The sequence below is a fragment of the Sprattus sprattus genome, assembly GCF_963457725.1.
Source record: "Sprattus sprattus genome assembly, chromosome: 19".
Classification (NCBI taxonomy): Eukaryota; Metazoa; Chordata; class Actinopteri; order Clupeiformes; family Clupeidae; genus Sprattus; species Sprattus sprattus.
The window spans coordinates 6,721,951-6,742,300 of record NC_137917.1 but is presented as its reverse complement, the minus strand read 5'-3'; the positions used below and the strand labels follow the sequence as shown (position 1 = coordinate 6,742,300).

Below are 20,350 nucleotides of genomic sequence, written 5' to 3'. Positions count from 1 at the left end.
ATCTAACATGAAACATGCCTTTTAACATGCCACTTTTGCCATTATCCTAAACTGAAACAATGTTGCTATACAGTAAATATTCCAAGCGGAACACTTCTGTGGTGCCGGAGTGATAAGTGTGTAACACAAGGGAAAAGGTGAAAGTTGAAGGGTGTATGGTTTGTCAACATGGCATCCATCAGCGTAAAACATGGACTGTTCTCTACCAAAGCTTCCTTTAAAAAAACGATATTGCCATATTCTGTTTACATGCAAAGAACAACTGAAGTGAAGTGTTTAAGAGCATCAACAAACTCAACTAATCAACACAACGAAAAATACTGTATTGACCTTGTAAGGTAATAAGCTATGATTATTCACAACATCTTGCTTCTGATTAAATTATCGCAACGCACTAATGATGGTTTACGAAATGAATGAATAAAGTAAGCCTAACCGCTAAAGCGACAGTTCACGGATAGCTTTTCTCCCACTTGCCAGTGTTGGAACTCCACACAAATCAATGTGTTAACGTTAAGTGCAAATAAGCATGTTACTTCTACTCAAGTTATCTAAAAGGTTTTTATGTTATACAGTTTTGTGTAATGAGCGAGCATTAACGTTAGATTGGTAGCTGCCTGTTCTTCAAACACGATGGAGACAACGATGTGTCCTGAGGTTCAGTGGTTCATACTGCTTTATTATTTTAGGTCGCGGGACTATGACGGATTTCTGTGTACACTTCTTTTACCTGAGGCCGCCCGACGATCCGCCTTGGCCCTAAGGGCTTTTAATGCAGAACTGGCACAGGCAGGTATTCCACCTTTAGCATATCACACAGCAACCCAGTCCAAAAAAGAACATCTCATTTCATTCACGAAGTTGACATTGTTTTCAGTCGTATATTGACGTTGTATTCATTCCTGTATGTCCATATAAACCTGTGAAATTAAATAATGTGCTGTCTTAACTCGGTTCACCTGGTTTAGGTGAAGGACTCAGTTTCCCAGAAAACTATTGGTTTGATGCGTATGCAATTCTGGAAAACAGCAGTGGAAGAAATTTACAGGGACGATCCCCCAGTCCAACCAATCAGTGCTGAACTATGGAAGGTTGGTGAAACTTCTTTTGTCTATCTTCACGTTTAATGATGTATGTGTCTGTGTAGCGAAGGGAGAGCGTAGTCACCCCACCCGGACTTGAACCTGGGTCTACAGGATGCCAAACATGCACTCTGACCACAACGCAATGGCATGAGCAGAGCACATACTCATCTGTAGTGACAGCACATCGTCACACTGCCCTCACCTTTGGGAAGCGCACCCTTGCGATTAACTCACACAGGCATTCCTCACGTATCCACCTACCGTACTTTTCCTACCCAGAGGGCCCCACACACAAGTGCTTCACCCATCTATGGGGTCCCTCACATAGGGGTCAACCTACCTGGGGGTCCTTGATACAGTTTTACGTGCACGCCTCCGAAGACCTCACGGCAAGCCATCCCACTTCTGACACCTTTTGTAGCAAAGGTTAAGTCACCCCACCCGGCCTTGAACCCGGATATGCGGGGTGCAAAACATACACTCTGACCGCAATGCCAAAGAGCACATACTCATCTGTAGTGAAGGCACGTCGTCACAGTCTGTGTTATTTAGTTTGACATAGATAGAAGGCAGGATGCATTAATGCTACAAATCTTTGCAGGCTGTCCGGAAGCATACACTGACCAAAAGGTGGTTGTTGAGAGTCATATCTGAAAGAGTAAGTAAAGCACATTTGTCCAGGACATATTTTATATGATCACTTATATCACTTAATTCTTAACTAAGCATGTTCTCAGCACTGGAAATGTGTGTCTGTTTGATGTCAACAGGAGAAAGACCTGGAAGACAAGGCATACAGGAATCTTCAGGAGCTGGAGGCTTACTCTGAGAACACCCAGTCCTCGCTGCTCTACCTTCTCCTGGAGACACTAGGTGAGCTGCCAGTCCACAGACATCAATCAATCATTATTTGTTTTTGTCAGAGGTCATGAGCCACTTCAGATAAATATTATCTTAGTGACTTTTGTGTTATGGAACCAGGTTGAGTTCAGTTGTCAGTTCAGTTGTCTTCTAAACACTTCATCACATGTGTCATCACAATATTGTGCCTGTAGATTTAAAACAATGACAAAAATATGTTTCCCAATTTTTCTGAGCATTCATCCACGTTGGCGTGAAGGCTTTTTGTTTTCATTTCCTGACACTTTTCCATCTCTTGCTAAATTAAAACTATTAAAGGAACACAAAGGTCAATGACATGCACAACAATAATTAATCTTTATAACGAATGAAACTTTTATGCTTTTTTTCTACTGGTTGATGATTTGGTGCTTATTTAATTCTGTTATCAGTGGTGATTATTTTGTGGATGACTGTTGAATTGAGCCAGTCCTGCTGAGATGAAAATGAAAGGCAGTGCCAATTCACAGGCCTCAAAGTAAACGAATGGAAGAGAAATATCTAAAAAAAAAAAAAAAAATTGGAAGAGTTAGCATTTCAGCATTGACTATCAAAGTGTTCCTCCTTCAAATATAAATGAATCAAAAATAAATAGAGAACAAGTGCATTTAGAGCAAAACTGTTGCTTTCCTATAACAATCCCAGTACAGCTATCCTGTTTTAATGTTGGACGTTTTGCTAATGTAGTGCACTCTATGCAGGTGTAAAAAATGTACATGCAGACCATGCAGCCAGCCACATTGGCAAGGCACAAGGCATCGTTACGTGCCTGCGAGCGACACCATACAACAGCCGACGGAGAAGGGTCTACCTCCCCATGGACATCTGCATGTTGGTGGGTGAAACACTCACATTCAATAGCAAACAGCAACAAACACAGTGACTCTGTATATAACCGGATTGTATTTAGGTCACATGAGCCACATATACTAATCAAAGGCTTTTAGAGCAGAGTTCGTGACTTAGTGTGAAAGTGTGTGATTTATGGTATGGGAATGAACTGTAGAGCCACATTCCTCAAAGTACAGTTAGTATATGGGTTTGATCAGCACTAGTTCTTTCTGCGGAATGGCTGATGGCCGTGGTGCTAATGGTGTCAGTGGGGCCAGGCGATGGCAGTTGTGTGATGGGGCAGTAATATTTGAACAGCAGCAGCAGCAGGAGGAGGAGGCAGGCTGGCTGGCTGACCTTCTGTTGGTATTTTCACCATGTGCCCATCCTCCCAGTTTACAGCTGTGTCCTGTTTAGACCGTGAGGCTCCCACTACACACACTCACACAAGCAAGCAGAGACACGCACACACGCAAGTGGACACACACCCATGCAAGTAGACACACACACACACACCGAAATGCACCCACACTCGCGCAAGCGGACACACACTCACGCAAGCGGACACACATAAGCATGCTGCTGCACACCTTCACTCACACAAGAGATTTGAAAACATCAAGCAATTACAAACACTCTAGCACACTGACAATAGTCACACACAAACACCAAACACACGCACGCACACATGCACACACGCACACACGCACAGCGTGTCCCTTATCTCATCTGATTGCACAGTAGGACCCCATGGTTTAAATACAGGGAGAGAAGGAAAGGCCCATATGGCGGCAGTAGAGAGATAGAGATTGACTCATAGTGGGAGACCAGTGTGCAGGAATTTAAGCCCAAACCCCTGCTTTTGTTTCACACCATCTGTCAACCTAAAGACAGCAACCTGTCGTTGGATGAGCTACAGATTCATGTCTTGTCTGGAGGGTCATGGTCTCTGATGCATTAAAAAATAGAGAAGAATATTATGATACCATAGAGTTAGAAATCATCACTACTATTCCTCATGATATGCGAAGTGCAGGCTTTTGAACAGCAGGGGGCACTGTTGTAACACTGTGGCTAAGTGAGTTGGTCTACTGCTGAAGTTAGTGTACACTTTGGTTGCGGTCATTAGTCGACGGTAAGTGCTGTTACTTGCACTCATTTCTTTTCAATTCCATGCAGGGGTCAGTTCTTAGTGTTCACCCCACAGTCTCTCTGGAATTCTGGGAAATGTCTAATAATGACACAGTACAGACGAGCACAGTAACAGTAACTTCAAACGGCGCATCAGAGCCATGGCCTGACTAATTTCAGTTTCTTTGTATGAGTCATATTTTGCTCTACATGCTCTATTTTGCCACAGAGAAATTAATTGTTTTTATTACATCAGTCTTCTGGTGAAATAGTTTCACAAGACAGAGAATTGGCTGGGAACCTTTTTGAATATATGTTCTGGGGTTTGTTATTCTGATATATGTTATTTTGGCACAGTTTTCCGTCTTTAGCAGACAATAAACAGTATGCTCGAGGTGCTGTTGATGGGAGATGCTCGAAAATACTGAGAAATCCCTGGGGAGTGGGGTCTGGTATGTCAATATTATTGATCCAGACCCTCTTTTCAATATGTTTCATGATTTGTAAACATACCCCTAGTTGTCCGCGGGTCAACAAGTCTAAATTTATAATAACAGCAGCCAAACCTCTGAGACACCACCTTCAAAGAATAAAAGATATACTCCCAGATCAATGAAGATAATACAATTATTCAGTTGTTCTTTTTTGAAAATTGATTCTTTTGTTCACTTGGCACTTTTTGTAAAACTCTGTAGTTGTATGGAGGGTACAGGGGATAGAGTTTTAAACTGAGAGCAACAGATTGGTATGTCTGTAAATGTTGGGGTGGCGCTGCAATCACAGAGCTTTTGTGCGGTTTTCAACAGAATGCTGATTGTGGGGAAAGTCAATTAGGAGAGCTTCAGGCCTTGTTTTTTTGTATTAAATGCCAATAAAGCCGCTTCAAAATGCTTTTGAAGTCTCTAATAATAGAGAGCAGCACTGGATGATCCCTGCATACGTCTAATTTGAAGGGAATGAGAACATGTAATTGGAACGTTTTGAGTGATGGACATTTCAATTGATTAAACCCGGCTCGTAGTTGGTGAAAAAAACATTCATGCATAGATAAAGACAGAAGATTTAAGTGCCAAAATGTTTTGTGTGAGTGTTCAGTGTGTACTGAAAAAAAATGGCGTCTGGGCCTCTGGCTTCTTCTTGTGAAGAGGAGATGGAGTCTGAAATTGTGACTGATGATATTTACTGACATGTGGAGAGATGCTGGTTAATGTTGGTCTCCTGTGGAGTGATGCTGGTTAATGTTGGTCTCCTGTAAAGAGATGCTGGTTAATGTTGGTCTCCTGTGGAGTGATGCTGGTTAATGTTGGTATCCTGTGGAGTGTGCTGGTGAATGTTGGTCTCCTGTGGAGTGATGATGGTTAATGTTGGTATCCTGTGGAGTGTGCTGGTGAATGTTGGTCTCCTGTGGAGTGATGATGGTTAATGTTGGTCTCCTGTGGAGTGATGATGGTTAATGTTGGTCTCCTGCCCCTCCAGCACGGAGTGTCTCAAGAAGACTTCATCCGTGGGAGCCAGGAGCAGAAGGTCAGGGACGTGGTTTACGACATCGCCAGCCAAGCTCATGTACATCTACAGCATGTAAGGTTACCCCCCCCCCCCCCCCCCACACACACTAAAACTTGTATTCAACAGCATGTAAATGTTTAAACAGTGTGAGGTCATCATACTTTGACATCAGCTGGTTTGTAAATGCAGTTGACATTTAGTTTTGTCACCAGTAATAACATTCTAAACTTTGTTCAAATAAAGTACACATTTTTTAAACCAATCCAGCCATTTTAGTTAAAAACCAAAATTCATCGTTGCCAAACCAGTCTTATACTGAGACTGAGATTGGGAGATTGTTGATTCTTCATTGTTGGATTGCTGTCAAATAAAGCTGGCACTAAATCATGGCAGAGCTGGTTGAATCTAATCTGGTCTCTATGGTTTAAATCAAGCCACTGTTTATTTTTCTCAGAATTGGACTCTCTGGACACCCCTTCTGTGCAGGATCAAATGATTAGTTGTAGGCCGGGTCATAGGGTCAGTGCCTTTTCACGTAAATGTAAAGACTAGGAGGAAGAGCTTCATCCTCAAGGCCATACAGACAGAAGGGGCGGATGTGGGGGTTCACTTCTTATGCGTCACCGCGGTGTGTGTGTCCTTCTCACCACTGTGTGTGACCTTTTTCATTGTTGCATTTTTACCCTCCACCTACACTGCACTAGCAGACTTCTTCCTGCTTCATTGTGTTCTCCCATTCACAACTCCGTGTATTGATTTCATGGTCCTAGGCCAGATCATTCAGCAAGAGCGTTCCATCTGAAGCTTCAGCCACCTTCCTGCAAACTGTGAGTATTTTCTCCTCCTCCTCCTCCTCCTCCTCCTCCTCCTCCTCCTCCTCCTCCTCCTCCTCACTGTGTGTGGGGAAAGTAGATTTTGCTCTTTTTGCAGGTTTGCTCTTAGAACGTCTTTTTTTTTGCCCCCACGCCAATCTGAATATGAACACATATGCCCTAAGGGTTAATATGTAGATATTCATGCGCAAAGTTTTCGGTTTTGTTTTAGATAGACAATCCCAGATTGAATGAGTTATTAACAGATACATTCAATTATTGATTTGTGTTCTATTAAACAGCGATGTACTGATTCATATTGTTTACGGATAACATTTTTACATTTTTATATTGTTTTTGCAGATATTTGCCATTATTAAGGGCCACATAGGCAGTGTAAGGAGCTATTCACACCTCCAGCCACAGTTCAAATTAGACATCTAGCTGAAGAGGCAGCCACCTCCAACGGCAGGCAAAATGCACAAATCCCTTATACATGAGGGAGAGAGAACAAGTCAGGCAATGAATTAGCATCATCCTCAGGTACTGAAAAAAAGGTTCGGATTAATTAATATGCTCGTTTCATGAAATGAGATCGTAGGCTTCTGCTCTTGCATAGACCTTCCAGTGAATCAGCCTGGTTTGTGGGGTACTGAGGCGGGGGAGGCTGGACTACCTTTAGCAGTAATTTTGCTCAGGAAAAGTTTGACAAGGGTCATTAAAAGAGGGTTTTTTTCCTCTGCGTTGGTTTTTATATAGACTTCATAATTGTTTTTAATCTGTTTACTTTTAAAACCTGAGGATTTTATGTCTCTGTGAAGGACTTTGTAACATGGCTTTTGAAACGTATTTCATAAATAAAGAATATTATCATTATTATTATTATTTCAAAAAGCAGTAAATGGACACGTACTAACAATGTACCTCTACCTCTAGCGGAGGTTTTCTTATCTTCCTTAATTTCCACCGACATTTAGTCTGGCATGTCTATAAATATCCGCACACAATCTGTACCTGTCCTGATGCATTCAAGGCACTCAGGTTTTTTTTGGCTTGACTCCCATTAAAAAGCACTTTCTTTGTCTACCTTACCTGAACTTCTGAACAAGAAGTTTTCGGTCTTGGGGCAAAATCTTTCACCATTTTAAGGGCACCACAATGAGACGCTGTTACAACTGAAGTATTCCTTGCCTGTTCATATCGTAGTATTTTTTATTTTACTTTACAGCATGGATATCCCTCATTTAAAAAAAAGGGTTCTCCTTGTGTAAAGGATTCGATGTAGATTTCAGTATTTTTCTTAATGAGGCAGTATCACAGTCTGCTCTTCTAAACTTTTAGTCGTATGGAACAGTATGGAGCCAAATACTGACTTTAATCCCTCTGTGTGTATCTGCTGTGTTGGAGATTAGTGTTGCTTCATTTGTCTCTGTTAAAACCACAGGTTGGTCTGGAGGACTACCTGCAGCGGGTGAGGAGGGTCGACTTTGACGTGTTCCACCCCTCCCTACAGAAGAGGAACCCGCTCCTTCCTTTACAACTCTATATCAGGTCATGGAAACAGACCTACTGATGTCAGCAAGCACTGGGCTTTTTTTGTTTTGTAGCTACGATTGCAAAATTCATGCAGTTCATATGAAGTAATGCAAAGGCACTGACTCAGTGAGTATTTCAATAAATCATATTGACCTGGGATCTGTTATTTATTTATTTATTGTCTTCCTTTCCTCTCTGTATGCATGGTTGTCGTCTTTGTCTACAGATGTTTATGATCAGGCAGTAATGTCCGGCCATTGAGAGAATGTGAATACTGACAAGATTGGATTTGCATGAAGCACATACAGTATATGTAGGTTTAGGCTTCCACATAAATTTAGCAGGCCATTAACTTTGGAGGCAAATATATTCTGCTTGTGTCTTACATGGATCTTCAGGTTTCTTCTTTCAGTTTGAGCAGCCTCACACAATGCTGTCATTAGGTCCTTCAGTCAGGTTTAGTCAGAGTCTGAGCAGCCTTCAAGTGAAAGTGAATAAAATGTCAGTGAATTATCTCAAAAAGGACCTATTGTTATTTTCAATGTTCATAGTTTTATTTCTGGGGTCTACTTGACCTTCAGTGTTCCAAAAACAAATTTTCTTTCTCATACTGTACATCTGTACTTACCCTCTGTCTGAAACTTTTTTTATATATATATTATCGCGCTAGTTTAAGACAGAAAACTCCTTACTCCTGCTTTATATGCGTTATAATTACAGTTGGTTATCAGGAGGCCATTAAACACAAATAGATGTTGGCATGGAGGGCTCCAGGATTGTAATTAAGAGCCCCTGCTTTCAAGCACTGTGAACACTGTGTCTGTCGCTAACAAGAGAACTTATTTAGCAGGAGAGCACTGAAGGCTACAGGAAAGGAAGAAGCACTCAGGGCTACCCACTTGGACCTTGTCTGTAATATAACAGATACACAGATGAAAAAAGACGGCAGATGCTTGTTAACGTGTGTTCTTTTCCTCTCAATGCTGCATTGAAGTACATGATGAAAAGTAGTGCCATGTTGTGCACACTGCACTCATGTCTGATGGAATAACTCATCGGAGGAGAACTTTTGTAAGGAACAGCATGTTGTCCAAGGTTGTTTGCCATTATAGTCTCCTTTTTGTTGTTTAGGTCAATGTAATCACCGGCATCAAAGGCTGTTACTTTGTTTCCCTCCACCCCTTTAAGTCTTTGTATTCAGATCTAAACATGCGCTCCTTCCATTAATGCAGTTTTAATAAAAAAATGTATTTGCTTGTTTTGTTTAGCTGATGCTTTTAATCCCAACCAGTACATCAGCCCTCGTGTCACAAGCATTTATACCATCCAGATGATTCACTCCCCATGCTGTACAGTGACTGAGTTTATGTCAGCCTTCTGAGCATGGATATAAAGCGTGTAGTGGCACGCCGATAGACCGACAAACAGCTCCAGGACATGGGGCAGTACGTGTTTGGTTTCATGTTTTACATGTGTAAACTTTTCCAGTGCGGGAATTAAGATGATCAGCAAAATGAATCCCATTTTTAAAAATGAATTGGCCATCATGAGTCTCTTTTAGTTTGATAAGAGTATCTGCACGGCTGTCTGCACTCATCTACAGTTCTTAGGTCTGTGCGTCAGCCAGGAAAGGCTTGATGAGCACTTGTTACCTCAATGTACAAACAGCCAGGGGTAACACGATGTGCATTGTGGTGGGTACACTCTGTCCTCTCAGTAGACATGTGAAGGCAGCAACAGCATGAAGTGGTGTTTTGGACCAGCAGTAGGGACACGCATGTAAAGGGTTATGTGAGTTATGTCCTTCTTGGGTTATGCCGGCAAGAGATGTAACATAGAATGTTTAAGTTCCTCTTGGTTGTTTATCCATTAACTACTCTAAAAGGTCACAACCAAAGACAACCAATTGTCTGCTATATCTGGGTAACCTTCAAAAATCGCTTGAACAGAAAGGTGGATGACTGTCTATCATTTTTCTACTCTAATAGCTGTAGAATTACCCCCTCAGAAATTCTGAGTCCGAATACTGTTGTGATGGCCTATCACTTAATGCAGGTTCCTGAGTTTGAAGTGTTCTTCAATTGCGACTTAATTGGGAGGGATTTGACTGTCTCATTTGCCACTCCTGTGCACAGTATGTGTTACAAGTTGTGTTTAATGACATATGGTATAGATTGCGCAGTAGAGATGAGATTCGAAATCGGGTACTCCTACTAATGTGGTAGACCTGTCCCCTTTTCCCGATATCAAAGTGCAGCATAGGCAGTATCTTCTTTGAACTTACAGCAACAGCAGACACTCTGTTCGTGAATATCCTATTTGTCAGGTGAGTGTAATGTAACATAATAACTAAAAAGTAAGATCAGACTGCACACCAACTCTCTTACAGGCAAAACTTAAGTCAGTTGATTGATCAGTCTACACCAGGGGTTTTCAACCGGTGGTCCGCGGCCCCCTGGTGGTCCGCGGCGGTATTGCAGGGGGTCCGCGATTTGAAAAAAAAAAAAAATTGCTTTGATATTTCAACACATTTCCAGATTACTCTTGAAAATGTCTGAAATAAGAAAAATATGTCTAAAATAATATGAAGGTGATTCACGCATGACAGAATGTAGCCTTGCACCTATCCAGTCTATGGTAGCCTGTGCTAAGTTCTGGATAAGTTGCCAGACCGAATTTCCAGAGCATGCTGCAAAAGCAATGAGGTGTATTTTGCAAACTTTCAAACTACTTGTGTGAGAGCATTTTTTTTTTAGAATAAGCACAGGGCAAGAGAATGATATGAGACTGTCGCTGTCTACCATTTCGCCACGAATAGACAGGCTGTGTGGACTTCACCATGCCCAGATATTACACTGACACGTCTCCCCTCCCCCCACACATGCACGAACGAACGCACACACGCGAGCGCGCAGGCACATCAGTGGGCCGCGGATTACTTTCTAATCAGAATGGTGGTCCCTGGGACAAAACCAGTTGAAAGCCTCTGGTCTACACCACTGACTCTTGATTTTCAAATCGTTAATATCACTTTAGCGCAGAGAGACACCATGTTATAAAGACATGTTATAAAAAAAATAGATGAAAGCACAACATGCATGGCACTGAGGCCACAGCGGCTAAGGATCATGCGATATTCACAATGGCATCAAGGCCAGAAAGGTGGACAACAGTAGCTAGCCATGGTCATCGTGCTGGCAGTGAAACTCCTGTCCTGATGACGCTCATGTTTTCCTATTCTATATCCTCTGTTGTCATATTTTATATCTGACATCAAAGGCTAAAATATTAATATAAGCGCAGCATGATCCCTAATGGTTCTTTGACTATCATTACCTATTCATTGTAGCTACTCATGCAGAATGTTTCTGCAGTGCAAAGTTGGATATTAACTCATTATTAAAACTTTTCTTATTGAAAAAACTGTGAAGAACCTTCCATAGAGGGTCTGTACATGCAACAGCATCACAGGACATGGCAGGACATTAACAGATACCAGAAATGATAAACCAATGGTATGCTAAACTCTGGCAAACTCGACTACAAACTCCACTCATTAACCAGTAGGGGCGCGATTCAGGTACTGCAGCTGGTCCCAGCAAAGGATATCAATCACTTAATTCCCAAGCGTATCCTCGGATCCTTACAATACAAAAGCATTTTAACATCTAATTTCTAGGGGGGGATACAAAATGTGCAGACATTAGCATAGGGAAAACTAACTGAATCAGACACTGATGTAGATGGTTTAGATGAGAAAAGTGTCATGGAAAATAGGCTACATAATCATTGAAACACATTGTACTGTAGCCCACCGACAGGGGCGCGCTAGACCTATGGTTACTTCCCTTTTTGGAGACAACATGCTGTCCATCTCTAGTCATTGATATGCCAAGTTAGGGAATCTGTCCTTAACTATCAAAATCAGTTAGCGTTTAGCCAGGTGTATCCAAAGAGAAAGGTCATGGCAGGCACAAGGCCATGTGATAAATTACTGAACTCATTTGTGAGTTTGCTGTGTTTTTATAAGTACACTGCTCAATTATCGCTCAGCATCCAGGCTGTGATAGAAGTGATGATAGAGAGATAGAAGTTACTTTGTCACTGCAGAAAAGATGTCTTGGTGAGCTTCAACATCCACTCATGTTATAGGCAAATAATGGTTCTAAGTGTTCTGGGATCAAAGGTGGATCCAGAGAAAGGTGAGAACAACCAGAATAGATATGAATGCAATCAGGCTCCATTATAGTGGCTGGAGGCCGCTGCTCTTTAAACAAAACAAAAAAAAGAATGTAAAACAATGTTTTTTTTGACAACCCACATATGCAGGCCACTAACAATAACCTTTCATCAAGGCTATGTCCATTAATGCAAAAAAACAGTATTATGCCAAGATATGCAGTTATAGACATGTCCCTTAAAGGTCAGATGCAGTCTCGGCCGAGATAAAAGCCTTTTAGTTTCAAAAGAGAAACATTTTATAAATTTTAGAAAAGATGGCTGAACCCCCGTCAGACAGAGTTCTGGAATGCCAAATGGAGGATTACTGCAGTTTTACTGAGATTTCGGTGGTCTGGTTCATTGATGGTATGAAAACAGATAATAACAACAGAAGATGTATATTCTTAAACCCCTGCCAGAATTGCTTGCTGCACTCTTCAAAACACAGTCATATTTTCGTATATGCTTGTATATGCAAAAATTACTATGTAGAGATGTTGTAGTCTACACAGATGCGAATGCGAAACTTCAAACCCTAACTACAGACCTGTGACAGATTTCAAGATCTCTTTTTTGCATTACAAGGCTTTCTGTTGGTTATAGAGAAAGGGCTCCTCATGGTGAGTCCAGATTTGGTGCTGTTAACAGAAAACTCAGAGGGCCATAAAACAACCACATGTAGTGAGTATGCTGTTATGCTGCTGAGACTAGTGTGGCTGGCTATGTTCAACTCCACATAAACATGTATGGCATATAGGCACCATAGACACCAGGGCACCCTAAACAATGAAACTGCAATGAAAAATAAGCATTTATCAATGCTTTATTTTAAAGCACAGTGCATTGTAATCCTGTTTGACCACTGTTTTCACAACTGACTTGATAAATCCAGTGAACTGAACTTCCGGTGCTTGAACACCCGCCTGCTTTTGCCGGCTTCAACAATGCAGTTTCCCCCCACTCTCATAGAGCCAGTTGAATACACTATACAGTACATCCAAATTGCTCCCCGAATGAACCTTCTCACCCTCTTAAAAGCACAGACAACTACTTGCCCTGTGGGCCACCACTCACGACTCAAATAATCACACCTCCACTATGTCCACCTAATGGCTTTCTCTTCTTGGCAGAAAAAACTGACATTCAATAATGACCTCAATGCATCTGCCCCTTTCTGCCAAGGGCAGAAGAAAGAGTGTTAAGTGCGTGAGAGTTTTGTTTCCTTTGACGATAAATGCCATCGTCTGTTTGATTTCCTGTTCATCCTGTTCCTGTTGCAAATCATCTGTCATTATGCAGGACCCTTCATTATGAAACTCACAGACAGAGCGTGGCTAGATTCGTACTGTGTTGTGAGAGGACAATGGAAAACATCCCACCGTGGTGACTTTTCTGTAGCAAATGGTAGGATGAAGTTAAGTAGCTAGTTAAGTCTGAAAGAACATGTACAGTCTGTGATTTTAAGGTGTAATTGCAGGTGTAACTCCCCATATTACTTTGAGTTCACAGTGAGTTTGAATTCCTCCTGTGTCTAAATATGGTCTCATCACAGTTTCATTGATTTACTGAAGCAGAATATATGGCTGAGTGAGACTTTATTTAATTCATAATTTGCTTGTTTTCTTTTTATTTCAGATTACATTAGGTTTCTAAGACAGGTGCTTGACAGTAGCCATTCCTATCTAAAGGTTTGCTGAAGGTGATCAGATAAGCTGGATGGATGTCAGCAACCTTTCCTGAATCGGTGCTTGTAATTAAAAGACTACAGCTGAAAACAATTAAATGAGGCAGTAGAGTGGCTCAGCATTTTAATAAGACTTTTAATTGGGCATCATACTGACAAGGTTAAGAACACTGTTTTGTTCTTTGCTTTTTAATACGTCTTGATCCTTCATGCTTCAACAGTGTAGTGTGACAGGGAACTAAGTCTTCGAGGTTTGTTCTAGTTCTACTTCTGTGCTTCCTTTCACACAGTCTCATTTAAACTTGTAGACTGCTGTAGACCAAAAGACAAAGTCATGTGAAGATAACCTCTAGGCCTAAAGGTTGAAACACAACAGTATATTAAGTCAATATAGCTTGAAAAAGGAGAGCTTGAAAAGAAGTTTTTGTTGGAAAATTAGGGACACCAAACACACAACAATGAGGAACTCATATCATTGTGAGACAGCTCTGACATTTATTTCAATGTATTTGAGATTTATTTCAATGTATTTTTTACTCTCCTTAATGATAACAAGGTATGTCCAGTGTGGCGTGACCATTTGTTGAACTTCAAACTACTGTACTGTAGATCATCAGGACGTCATTAGCCACTTTCATTGTACTGCCAGGTCAAGCACTTTCACTGCAGAAGAGTACAAGATATTTGATACCATGATGGGCACAGTAGCAAGCATCTCTATTTCCAAGAACGTTACATGAAAGCTTCTTTCACTAACGGCAATTGAAAGGGGGGAAAAAAATAATCTACAAAAGAGAACACAATGGCACACAATACAATGTGGGCACTTTATAATTAAACTCACAGATTGCACTTTTGTCCAGGTTTTGTGCCTCATAGAGATATTTTCCCCATCAAGAGGCTGAGAGGTCAACTGTTTGTAGCGCTTTAGTCAAGCCTCATCCCACTGAGGCCTTTCTTTTAAAATATGCCAATTGTGATGTCTTGCCAAGACTGTTGATTAATGATCATTCCTTAGTGGTTAATTAATGAGGATTCTTGTGACAAGACATTGACACCTTAGATTTTGTACTTGACAGCCATGCGATATTATATGCATATAACCTGATAACAAAGGCTCAGAACTGTTTTCTCTCATAGTTTACTAAATAACTATACTTTCCAGTCTCCAGTTTCCATTTTCTTTTTCTGGAGAGTATTTGTTTCTTATGCCTAATGTTACATTTCTAAATCCCAGCAACAGATACAATCATGTCTCGTACAATACAAAATACACAGTAACTCACTGTGTTGTAGACATGCCCTTTTGTGCTTTTATCTCTCGGTGGTAGCAAATCGGCCTAAGGCCCTTCGAGCAGTGGAAATAGATTAATGTAACCTTCCTTCTGCTCGGACTGTGTTCCATGGCTTTACCACTGTTCCCAAGGTCACGGGTCTCGTTTCCAGGGAACGACTGCCTTTCACTGCCTAGTGACAATGCTGTCAACATGATAAGTGGGTTTGGAAGGAGAATCACGGTCTATAAATTACATATTGCATGATTAAGATACAACACTTTCAAAGTGCGAGAAGTAAATATTTTTGGAATGTGGGGAGAAAAACGATAACATGAACTGAGTGAGATTGACCAAACATTATGAATGTTTTATGCTGTGTGCTTTGGAAGTCTGAAAAAAACATTTCTATTTTTCCATCTGCGAAAGCAGTCTATTCAGAGGGTGGCTTCTTGCAAATCCGTAGCACAAATTCCACAGTTGTCTGAAAAAAACATTCCACTGAGCCAAACCATTTGTTACAAAAAACATAAATCCCTATTTATCTTCAGCTGCATAAAATCACTGACTTTCTTTGTGATGTAAACATCATCTAATTTCAAGATCTACCACATCTTCTGTGAACATTTAGTAACATGTCTTTAGAAAGTGTTAAGTGTGCAATGACACAATCATAATCAGAACTCTTTTATTGGCCAAGTATATTTTCCCATGCAGGAAATTGACTTGGTGTGGTTGGTGCATAGGACACATAGGACAACTGCAAAATTTTAATTTTCTAAATGTCTGGTGATGCAAAAATGATACAGGTGACAGACTTGTGCTTTCTAAAGAAGACAAGAAATGAGTTGAGGTCTAGATGTTACAGACTGAGATAATTTAGTGTGTGGTAAACTGCCCTCAGAGTAACCTTTCACTATAACCTGATTTCCGTCTCCGCTTGGGCTATGGAATGAGCCAAGTCTTGCAGATTCAGATCAAATCACTATTTGACAGACTACTTATTAGATGTGTAGTAATATGTATCTAGTTGTATAGCCTACATGAATCAAACTTTTTTTATATATATATATGTGCAGAATCTAAAGCAATCCTTTGTATTTCTAAGGAGTGCCACTTCAAATTTGGTGGTGTGAAAGCCAGGAGTGTTCCTGGCTGTCAGAATCAGTCACCAGTGTGGAATATTGAAGCTTCCATCCAAAAAAACCTGGCAATTGTCGTGAGAGTGTTGCCACTGAGATAATTTAACTTTTGAAAATCCAAAGAAGCAGATGAGGTTATAAAAATCACCACACTGTCCTCATACTTGGGTCCTGGAGGGAGACCAAAAAAAACATGGAGTAATACAAACCCTCCCACTAATCCCTGATCTGGCCATCTGCACTGAAACGTGACAGCACACTTTCACGGCAGGGTTTCCATTTACTCCAAATGTAGTAAAAACAAAAGATGGAGGGAAGACAGGGGGAAAAAAGGATTTTCCATAGGCTCTCTGAGAATCCTTACCCCTGTGCTAAAGCAGAAGATCCCTTCTTTGCCTGCAGTCAAGACAATGTGAAATAAAAAAAAGAGTAAAAATACAAACAAAACAAACAAAAGCCAGGCCATCTGCTTCACGACTGTTGGCTGATAGGGTGTTCTGCGCTGACCACTCCAGGCACTGGACAGCAGTGAAGGGACAAATGATTGGAGACTCATCTGGCCATAATCCTCAACCAGAATTTACCATGGGTTTAGAAACTTCAGACCCAAGATTCCCCCGGACTTACCTCATGTCCGAAGGATTGCAGCTTTGCAGTAGCCGGCTGTCTCTCTGTGTCTATGTGTGTGTGTGTGTGTATGCGTGTGATAGTAAATGGGAAAGTAGGCTAATGTTTCGGTAGGATAGTATATTTTGTTGTAAGTAATGGTATTTTTTAATAATGTCTGCATGAACATAATTGGACATGTGAGAACACTTACGCATGTCTCATCGATGAAAAAAAATTGTTTATTTTTGTATTTGATTCCTCTCATGTAAACATTTACAAAGCCTAAGTGACAATTGTCAAAAAAAGCATGCCAATTACAACAGCGCTGATGAAGTTATCACTTGCTTGCAGCCTCTTTCCCCACTGAACCATGCTCACTGTTTTCCACTATTCCCTTGATGTTTAATGCAGTACATATTTACATTCCATATCCTTTGAGACAAGGTACTGAGCTCTGTCGCCACCAAGTGTCATGCACAGAACCCAACAGAACAATACTGACGACAACAATCCGTATGTAGCCTACATAAAACGCGCACACACACACACACACACACACACACACACACACACACACACACACACACACACACACACACACACACACACACACACACACACAAACACACACACAAACACACACACACACACACACACACACACACACACACACACACACACACACAGAAATAAACCTGCACAGCAACATGGCAATGTTCACCAAACAGCATCATTAAGCAATAAAGCTACACTGAAAAAAGCATGTTTACAAAATGTTATGTTGTTAATAACATAAATATTAATAACATTACCAGCATGCTCCACTGACGTGAAAATGTAAATGAACGAGTTCCACAGCTTATACCTGCAAATAACAGAGTCATGCAAAATAAATACAAATAAATAAACTGACAATACAGAAACCCTGTTCTTGAGACAGTCGAAGATAGTCAAAAAGGCATTCATTCGGAGATATTACTCCTGTATTTCAAATTAAATTCATAGAATTATGTCAGGCTACTTGTAAAATGATAATTTACATGCATGTTAGGTGTTGGCATCATTCTTTGCCCTCGGTAATGCTAGAAGCTGGTGCGCGCAATGTCTAAACTTTTGGTCTCTGACACTGTATATTATAACGTTCCAGCAACTGTTTGTGGCTAATATCCAGAAAGCAAAAAAAGAGAAATTGCACCATTCATTGCCTATGACATTCCCGACAACGAAGACAGCAATGGGAGTGAAAGATGCCGTGAAGGCTAAGGTCAAAGTTCCTATGGTCTTCGCAGCCTTGATGTCGGAAAAAGTTGGTTTGGAGATGCTTTGGCAATCCGTCTCCGCTAGATGTTTCCTTCTCTTTGAATGCTGGCGAATGGTGGAGAGTGATATAACATTTATCACCACAGTTCCCCCAAGTAGAGTGAAATCAAATGCTGGAAAAAGTAAAAGAATGTTCCATGCATGAGAGGGGAAGCCATTTCCCCCCACAGCGTAATTACACATCCTGCTGCAAGGGTTATATTCCAGTGAGATGTCTTTGCTAAATATAATGGGAGTTACAGCCAGAAGAAAACTCCCTAGCCAAGAGAAGACAATTAAGACGGTTGTTCTCTTCTTCGTTATCACAGACTCCTTATGCAGAGGCCTCATAACCGCAATACTCCGCTCAATGGTAAGAAGGAAGATAGTTGTGATTGAAACCAATGTGCAACCTGCAAACATGGGTCCGATAAAGATGCACGGGTGAAAAGTGATGTCCTGTGAATTACGCATTGTCCATTCTGGTGTGGTGCCATTGATCAAAAGAGAAACCTCTGCGTAAACAGAGAGCGGTACCACGAAAATGCCCACTGCTAGATCAGCCGTGGCCAGGGATGCTTTCAGGTAACCCTGAGGAGTGTGAAAATGTTTGGTTCCAAAAATCACAGCTAACGTTACTGAGTTTCCAAACAGTATCGCAAAGATTAATAAAATCATAAATACCACCATCAATATTTTGTTGGCAAGTGTACAGCAACACACAGTACAGTTCGTTGGCTCCAATCCTTGCAGCATCTTTGGTCAGCGGCGCGTAAAGTCAGTCTTGCCGAATGGTGACCACTCCTCGAAAGATACAGAACCCTCTGTGGCCAAGCATCACTTCTATCCCAAGCTTTAACATCCACAGTTGGCAGGGATTGGATAGCTTTAAGGTAAGTTATACAGCCCAGCCCTAAAAACAATGAGCAAACACGTCTATTACCAACGGAGATGAAGGATTGCTCATGACAATGTCAAGGTAGCAAATATAGCATTAAAAACCACGACACAAATAATGCACAGAAACACCTACCGTAAGTTTGTATGTTGCCAAAAAACTGTAAGAGTGCAAGTGTTGAAGCGCAAAAGCGCAAGGTTTGAACACCGTATCAGTGGATACAAAATAGCCTAGGCATTAACGCTATTACGCACGTCCACGGAATGCATTTGTCCTGTCCCGAGTGTGAACATGTAAACTACTATGAAACTCGAGCGTCGTCAGTCAGATGGGAACAATGACCATAATGTAATGACGCATGATGTCGCTATTGGCCCCTCAGCAGAGATCATACATTTAGAAAGAACCTATGGTTGACATGCTGATGTTTTTTCCCCTTATTTAACAATTTATGTTGTGTTTCTTGACCACTTAACCTTACATAGTTTGACAAGAATGTCAGGACGTATTCTGAGGTGAATTATATGAAATAGACACGGTTATGAGCGAGGTCTCAATAGATGGCAAAAGGAGTAGGCAATAACCAATAGGACTAAAAAAAAAAAACGACATGCAAATAGCGTCATGAGTCAACCTCTTTAAATGATGCCCGTTAAATGAGAGGGGCAGACACCTGGGGGCAGCAGGGAGTCGCAACGGAATGAATAGTCTTCCTCAGTTCTTGGCGCTTTTCGACATTGACGGCCCATTATGTCAAACAGGACTATGTCAAACAGGATCTCTTTTTATCAGTATTCTTTTATTATTATTTTTCTTAAATGAGACTTGCCATAGATTTTTTCTTGACTGAAAACACAACCAACAAACCTGCTCCAGTCATGTCACTGGACCAAATGTGAACTGGTGTGTGGGCATGAGGATGTGAAAGATCAAGTAGGTCAAGCGACTGACACTGACACTGTGACAGTCTGTCAGAAAGGCCAGCCGAAAGCTTGCAGTCAACCTTGACACCTTTGCATGACTTCCTCACTAAGTTATTTCTTCATGTAAATTGTCTTTCATTAATTTATGTTGCAATCATGCCTATATATATTAATGTCTCGAGCTAGTATGTGGCAAAGAAGTACGCTAACACCTGCAGTTTCTAAAAATTACATCACTTACTTCACGCAAATATAAATCTCATGCTGTCGCAGGACCAGTCACTTGGCAACGACACTTACACTGACGGCTTTAAAAAAGGGAGACTATTGATTTTCTTGTAGAAATATATTTCTTGCCTTAAAAACAAACGTTTGTTGTTAAGAAATAGGGATATCGGATGTCTATTATTACATCTAAACCTCAAGCCGTTTGGTAGCCCACTACACCAGTATTACTATAGGAAAAGTTTATTCATGTTAAAAAGTCTATGTAGTTTCC

The 20,350-nt window shown here is 41.0% G+C and overlaps 2 protein-coding genes across 3 annotated transcripts; one reads left to right on the top strand and one right to left on the bottom strand.

Annotated features, from left to right (window-relative positions):
• Positions 1-168: 168 nt before the first annotated feature.
• On the top strand, positions 169-7,958 carry ndufaf6 (NADH:ubiquinone oxidoreductase complex assembly factor 6; the record flags this gene model as incomplete). Of its 2 annotated transcripts, none has more annotated exons than XM_080857306.1 (9): positions 169-338; positions 690-789; positions 969-1,091; positions 1,687-1,743; positions 1,856-1,958; positions 2,687-2,820; positions 5,424-5,525; positions 6,224-6,280; positions 7,710-7,958. In XM_080857306.1, the coding sequence occupies 9 exons, from the start codon at positions 169-171 to the stop codon at positions 7,836-7,838; spliced, it is 975 nt and encodes a 324-aa protein (XP_080713432.1). In that variant the 3' UTR covers positions 7,839-7,958. The 2 variants fall into 2 exon arrangements, with proteins under 2 accessions (XP_080713432.1, XP_080713431.1); XM_080857305.1 differs by having other exon boundaries at positions 205-338; positions 690-793.
• Positions 7,959-17,778: 9,820 nt separating this feature from the next.
• On the bottom strand, positions 17,779-18,786 carry LOC308380212 (beta-2 adrenergic receptor; the record flags this gene model as incomplete). Its single annotated transcript, XM_080857490.1, has 1 exon — positions 17,779-18,786. One exon carries the CDS (start codon positions 18,784-18,786, stop codon positions 17,779-17,781), a length of 1,008 nt encoding a protein of 335 aa, XP_080713616.1.
• Between the last annotated feature and the right edge of the window lie 1,564 nt (positions 18,787-20,350).